The 7,331-nt window shown below is 50.0% G+C and overlaps 1 protein-coding gene across 1 annotated transcript in view; it reads left to right on the top strand.

The window, feature by feature from the left end:
• The window catches only part of VAV2 (vav 2 guanine nucleotide exchange factor), a gene marked incomplete at its 5' end in the record, with an annotated part of 114,037 nt that overhangs the window by 90,781 nt on the left and 15,925 nt on the right, over window positions 1-7,331 (top strand). The window contains 4 exons of the mRNA XM_010157529.1: window positions 874-942; window positions 1,559-1,659; window positions 5,072-5,171; window positions 6,906-7,001. Of these exons, the coding sequence (XP_010155831.1) occupies window positions 874-942; window positions 1,559-1,659; window positions 5,072-5,171; window positions 6,906-7,001 (366 nt within the window). The remainder of the gene's footprint in view (window positions 1-873; window positions 943-1,558; window positions 1,660-5,071; window positions 5,172-6,905; window positions 7,002-7,331) is intronic.

Genomic DNA, 7,331 nt, shown 5'->3' with positions numbered 1-7,331 from the left:
TGAAGAACAATAGTGAAAATCAAGCTGCCATTTCTAATCACCCTAACGCTTTTGTTTCCTCCCCTTTTGTCATTATTTCCCTCCGTCTGCTGAAAGTTCCTGCAAAAGAAGCTGTGATGGGATAACATTTCCTATTTTCCATGGAACGTCCTAACCGTACATGTCGTTTATGTAAATAGCCCTTGGAACAGTTCCTTGGAAACAGCCACAGCCCTCTGGTTCAGTCTAAAGAGTTAAATTACCGCTTTGGTACCCGTTAAACAGCCTTGCGCAGGCATCGTGGGTTCTGACGGCCGGTTATGGGTTGGGAGTCCTGTCTTTGGTGCATTGCATCGGGGTTTGTGTTGTCGTTACAAGTCATGTGCACGTTTCTATTAATATGTATTTGTTCAGAAAGGCATTTCCAGTGTAATCACATCATCGGCGCTTTTTCAAGGGCAAAATTCTGGTGAGATAATCAAAGAGCTGAAAAGATGCTTCGGCGCTCTTCCCGGCTGCAGCCAAGGGCTGCCGTGAGGTGAAGAACCCGTGTGTGTTTAACCCCCCCTCCCTGTAGATTTAGCAGGAGGAGGGGGCTGTGCCCACCCACGGGTGGAGGTCTTGCACCTTCCCATGCCTTGCAGTGCCGTGGGGCCAAGGGAAGCTCAGGGGAAGATGCACCCCGGGGGGTTCAGCTCGGGTCCCTGGCACAGCCCGGTCTTGAGAGTTGTGTTATGGTTCATCTGTCCCTGCAAGCGCTCAAATCCCTTAGAGCCTGGCTTCTCCCTGCCCAGGTAACTGCGAGTGCTGAAGCAGGGAGGAATCCCTCCCTTGGACAAAAAACCCCCTTGCTCACTCCGATATTTCAATCCCTCTTCCATTTCCCTCTTGCAGAATTACATGAACCCGCTGAGGCTGGTACTGACTCCCCAAGACATGGAAGCTATTTTTATCAATTTGGAGGTAACGGTGTAGAAATTGTGGCTTAAATCTTTTTTTTTTCTTTTTCATGGCAGCTCAGCCCTCTCCCTGCTTAGGAAAAGGCTTTCAGATTTCAAGTTAGATTTGTGCACTCACCTGCAGAGGTTTAGTCCTTCTCATGCTGCCGAGCTTGAACGGGTTTAGGAGTCCTTTAACACTCAGTTTTAGAGTTGGGGATTGCATGAACTCTAGGTAAGGAAAGTATTTTATACGGCAGATGTTCCAGGGCTGGGGCTGTGTATTTTAGCTGTACTTAGAGATGGTTTGGGCACACCACGATGATGGGATTTATTTCTACTCTGGCTTGCACAGGGTCTGGGTTGGAGCCTGCCCATCTCCTCTGCTCCCTCCAGACCTGCAAAAGGGACTTTAATACACATGGGAATCCTGTGGGTTTTATCAGTGTATAACCTGGTGGAACTTCACCCTTGCACTCCTGGCCATTTAGCGCTGCATCTCACTAGAATGATGGATTTTAAAAAGAGAAGAATGGAGAGAAAATGACTGCCTGATTAAGTAGTGAATGTGCATTTCTTTAGGCTCTGTTTGCCCACTTGCTTTGGATGTGTTTAAAGCATTGATTGTTTCTCTGTTTTAGGACCTAATTAAAGTGCACTTCAATTTCCTGAGAGCCATCGATGTCTCTATGATGTCTGGAGGAAGCAGCCTGGCAAAAGTGTTTCTGGAATTCAAAGAGAGGTAAAGGAAAACCGGTCTTCAGGCAGCTCCAGTTCTAACAGATTTGGGTTATTATGTGCAGGGTCCATCCCAGAGTTTGGGACAGAAATGCCTGTCACAGTAGGCTGGTTTTGTATCCTCCGCAGCTAGAAACGTTGCTGGGTGCTGACATGTAAGAACCAAATCCAGCCACAGCCGTGCCAGCTCGCCCAGGGGCAGAGGCTGGGACATCTCTCTGAGCGACCTGGCTACATCGGTGTGGCACCCATGGGTGCTTGTCCCTGTGAGCCCGTGTCTGCACCTGGATTGGGCTGGGCTGACTGCCTCCCTCATGGCACCAACTGCTTTACAGGCTGAACGTACAGCGCCTTCGCAGGGATGTGCTGGAGGGGGTAAGGATGGGAGCGCTACGATTGCTGTGAGCCAGAAGGGAGTCAGACCTCACCCGCCTTCAAGGCTTTCACGTAGTCTCCTCCTGCCAGCAGGCTTGATGTGGTAGGATGACTCCTTCGCAGGGGAGACTTTGCTCTGGTTAGATCAAAGTGATTGCTCACCCTCAAAAAATCACGTATTTGGCACTGTCGTTGTCCCGCACCTATTGCACGATGAGTAAATGTAAAAGTTGCTTTTGCAAACATCGTTCTGTGTTTTGGCAGCTGCAAGCAGGAGTAGCCCAGAACACAAAGATAAGGTTAATAAAAGCCTTTAATATCCTTAATACTAATCAAAGGCCTGATTCATTGTGGAATCGTGCCAGGGAGTTATTTCACTGTGATTAAACCAGTGTCTAGACACAGAAATGCCATTCAGAAGTCACTAACTCCAGAAATACCATCTGCATTAATAATACACCGTAAGGTCAGATGTTCCATCATTCATAGCACCCTTTTTGGAAAGGGAATATTTTCTGGATTAAAGAAAAAAATAAAGTTTCCAAAGAAGAATGCAAATACTTTAAAAATACTCATAAAACTCACTTAGGTGATTGTGATCTCCTGATTCCTGGCTTGGCACCATGCATGCCGATGCTGTCCGGGGGCGGTGATCCCGAGCCGAGCCGCTGCCGAATGTGCTCAGGATGGTGCTGTGCACGTGAGGAGCAGGGAAAGGGACACGGGAGGTGGCATTGCTCCCCAGGGAGATCTGAGCAGGTGCACAAGGCTCATTTTTGGGCTGAGAGCCTTTAAATAAATGTTTGTTTCTGTTGATTCACCAGTGGGAGCTCGGCAGAGCCCTTGATGGGTTTCATGCAGGTGAGTGAACAAAACCGACCCAGTTCCTAATGGAGTTTGCAAGCAACTTTTTAAGGGACCTTTAAGCCTTCCTGAGAGATGAATGAATGAGCCGGTCCGACCATGGCTCTGAAGCTGTGTTCAGCCTGTGGGGGCCTTGGGGCCATCAGTGCCGTGGGAAGCTGCTGCTGGCAGGGAGTTTTGGCTTGGAGAAGACCCCAAAACCAGGCTCTCGGGGATGAAGAGTTTGGAGGAACCTGATCTAAATAGGCAGGGTCCTTTCCTGTGTCAGGGAAGTCAGTGATACCACATTTTACAGCAGGGAAATGAGGGTGCAGGAGGAGAAAGTGAGCTCACCTGGGAGAGGCAGTGTTGGGTCTGTGGACCTCCAAACTCCCCACTTGGTCCCTGTATATAAGACCTTCCTCCATCAAATGTGTCCATGATAAATAGTTCTCGCTTCCCTATGCATCCTCAGAGTCATCCCAGCAAAATGATGGATTGCTCCTCTGCTTTGCAGGTGGGGTTTTTTTTGGAGGAAATAGTTTGTAAAACTCCTTCTCTGAAAGCCAGAGGTTTGAATTTATGGTCCTGAGGCTTCTTTGAAACTCTCCAAGTGCTGGCAAGGTAGATATTATTGTGTGTGCTCAGAAGTTGTCAAGGAGAAGAGGCAGAAGAATAATCTGTGTTGGCTGCTGCTTTGCCGGGTAGTGCAGCTCCCATAAATCTCTCCATTCAGTTCCCCGATGGGGTCTGAGAGTCCCACATTTATGGAGCGACACTGTGTCAGGTGCTCCCAGATCATCTCCATCGAGAGACGAGGCCCCGAAATAATGGATTAGTTGCAGCCCATGATGGAATTATGTGTCTTACCAGCAGCAATACAGTTAGCGGCAAGGATGGGGCGGGAAACCCAAACCTGTCATGCAGGATTGATGAGTGAAGTGGGGGAAAAAGGATCAACCTGCAGCAAAACTGCTCTGATTGTGTCAGGTGTTTAAATTTATAGCCTGGGGTACCTATACGGAGTTTCACAGTGTTTCCAAAGGCTGTGACAACCTTCTTTTCCCAAATTACTCGCTTTCTTGATCTCTAGGTCCCTGTGGCCCATCCTGCAAGGAGCAAGGAGCTTTCTGAAATGCATCTTTGGGTTTTAAGGGGATGTGAAACACCTCTCATTCTCTGATGAGGTGCAAATTATCATCACCCGCATGCATTCTGAGCATGTCTCAAGAATCCAGAGTTTCTTGCCATCTTCTTTACTTGTTGGAATACCCCCAAACCTCAGAGCGAGGGGCACACACAGTGGTGGCAATGGTGTTTTGTGCTGTGAGCAGCTGTGACTCGGGGAAATGAAGGATTTTGGGAGGTGAATACATGGGCTCAGGCAAGCTGCATTCAGAAATGCCCTCAGGAGATGGATTTGTGTGGTCAGGTGGTCTCGAGGTGCACCCCTGTTCTGCCTTCACAAGCCCTGGGGCCAATACGGCACAGCCTAAAACCGGCGCGTGGCTGTCACAGTGGCACAGCACCTACGGAGGCATCGAGGGCACGCTGTAGTTGTGAGGAAGAGCTGACCCGCAGGCGAGGAGCCGCCAGGTTGGGTTGCAGGGGTTCAGAACTCGCCCCCCGCTCGTGTTTTAGTCAGTCTGCAAACCCTCGTTGGAGTGGAGCTGCTCCCCGGGAGAGGTGAGCGCCGGCAGTGACCAGCACCTTGGGCAAGGATGTGACCCCAGCTCTTTGCTGTTTCTTTTCGTATTTGGGCTCTTGTCCCTGGGGTGCGGGTACCTCTTGTAGAGCCACTTTGTAACCTGCTCTGGGAAGGGTCTTTCAGTTGGAGCTGCCCTTCCCTTTATCTTCACAGTGCTCCGAAAGCACCGGTCTTGGCAAGCAGTGGTTCGGTGTGCCGTACTCGGGAGCGGGGGATGAACCATCGGACCTCCGAAAATGAGCTCCTCTGGCCACTTGGCCCCTTCTGCTCGTCATGAACCAAATCACCCCCACAGGCTCCAGCTCTGAGAACTTCAAATGATTTAAATGTTAAAAAGCCATGCTGTAAAAGAGTGTTAATACTTTACTAAGCAGTTATATGGGGGCATAGCTGTTTGCCTTGTCCTTTCACTGTATATATATATCTTTTATAACAGGTTATAACTGCCAGCAAGTGTTTCTGATTAAATTTGTGATTTCCCCCTCTACAGGCTGCTGATTTACGGCAAGTACTGCAGCCACATGGAGTACGCCCAGAACACACTCAACCACCTCCTTGCCAACAGGGAGGACGTCAGGCAGAAGGTGGAGGTGAGCGGGCAGGGGACATCGCGGCCGAGTGGTCCTCACCCCCTGGTCACAGGTTTTGGAAAGACTTGCTGGAACTGAAGGTGTTTTGGGAATGTTTAATCTGGCAAGGCAGGGGAGGGATGTTGGGGTGAGTCTGTGCTGCCGAGAGAGGGAGAAGGGTGGAGGATGTCTTCTCCCGATCCCCTTCTCCCCCACTCATCTCCCCCCTAAACATGCTCTCTGTCCTTCCTCTCCTGAGTTTATCCAAGTTAAAACAAGCTGGGTGGCTATTGGAGTGGGACTTGTTGGGGAAGATTCCTCTTGGAGTCGTGCAGGGCGAGCCAGAGGTGCTGAGCATCCCGGAGACAGGAGCCAAGTGGCTTTCCACGGTCACACGCAGCAGTGGGGACAGTCAGAGGCGAACCCAAGGCCCCAGGCGAATGCCCGGATTACTCCCCTGTCTTCCTTCCCAGCGTAAAGGCTTAGTGTAAATAGGGGCTGATGCAGATATTAAATAAATCAAAGGAGCCTCAGAAGGAATGCATTGTTCGAGCTGCTGTTTCGCCCAGCTTTAATTCCTGCTTTGGTCTTGATGCTAATCTGAATTTGCTGGGCTGTCTGTACATGTTACCTCGTTTTCTGCAAACGCTCTTTGATTTTTTCCGTGCAAAAGTAGCAACCCAAATCAGGGATAAAACAGCATTTAAGAATTTTTTTTTCAAACCTGTTCCCTGGATTTTGCATCAAGCCGTCACCATGAGCTGAACTGCATCTCTGCTGCAGGGCCCGTTGCTGGAGCATCCAGTTGCTCCGGTGCTTTTCCTTTCTCTCCCTCCCTCGTGGCTCACCTTCCTCGGGGGGCACGCAGAGGGGCTGGGCGTGCGCAGCAGTCACGTGGCTACGTGGGTCTGGGCAGAGGTAACCGTCGCCCAACTTCCTGCGGTCGCATTAGCTCATCTTAATGACCTAATGCCCATCAGCGAGGCCACGGTGCCTGTCGGCGTGCTCGCGCCCGGCCCCTCGCAGACAGACGCGTCAGTTCACCCCTCGAGGAGGTGAGTTGAGCTGGTGCGTTTCATCGCGCGTTGCCCGAGGTCTGAGAGCGTTCCTGTGCTCCCCTAAGGAGCAGCGTCTCGTGAGGCTGGAGTAGAATCATAGAACGGTTTGGGTTGGAAGGGACCTTAAAGACCATCTAGTTCCAACCCCCCTGCCATGGGCAGGGACACCTTCCATAGACCAGGTTGCTCCAAGCCTCATCCAGCCTGGCCTTGGACACTCCCAGGGATGGGGCATCCACAGCTTCTCTGGGCAACCTGTTCCAGTGCCTCACCACTCTCTCCATGAAGAATTTCTTCCTGATATCTAATCTAAACCTTCCTGATTTCAATTTGTACCCATTACCCCTTGTCCTGTCACTACAGGCTCTTGTAAAAAGTCCTCTCCCAGCACCCTTGTAGGCCCCCTACAAGGGTGTAGCTCAGTAGCCTGAAAGCTCAGTTAGCCTGAGTAGCTCAGTTGCCTGAAAATGTCTGATTTTTAGGGTCCGGCCCCTGTGGTTTATTCCTCGAGAACCTCTGCGGTGGGGCCCTGGCACCGGCTGGGTGCTGGCAGGGACCACGAGCCATTTGTCATCAGGACTGAGTTTACAGAAGCAAAACCTAACAACCACGGGATATTGGAGGCTTTTTCTGGGGGGAGCTGTTGTTTTCCCCCAGCTGCTTCCACTGCTGATGTATTGATTTTTTTTTTTAATAGGAATGCACACTAAAGGTTCAGGATGGGAAATTTAAATTGCAAGATCTGCTGGTGGTTCCAATGCAAAGAGTTTTGAAATATCATCTCCTGTTAAAAGTAAGTGTTTCGGCACTGGCACTTCTCTCCAGCTACCATCCTCGCCATAACATCTTTCAGCATTTACAGTGGAGAGGGAATCATTGCCAAATGCAGAGCGAGGGTGGCTTTTTTTTTTCCCGCTTTCAAGTGAAGTAATTACTAGAGCTACTTAACACGACATAATATTTGTGCTGTCTCTTAAAGTACGGTGACCTAGGGTAATTCTGCACTTGTTAGCCACGAGAGGCAGTTAATGAATATAAAATAAGCTTGCATATAATCTGATTATGTGTGAAATTCCTCCCGTCAACTCTGTGTAACAGATCTCTGGAGCACCAGCCGCTTGGC

This window comes from Eurypyga helias, unplaced genomic scaffold (genome assembly GCF_000690775.1).
Source record: "Eurypyga helias isolate BGI_N326 unplaced genomic scaffold, ASM69077v1 scaffold10268, whole genome shotgun sequence".
Taxonomy (NCBI): domain Eukaryota; kingdom Metazoa; phylum Chordata; class Aves; order Eurypygiformes; family Eurypygidae; genus Eurypyga; species Eurypyga helias.
This window is presented reverse-complemented; position numbering and strand designations above follow the sequence as displayed.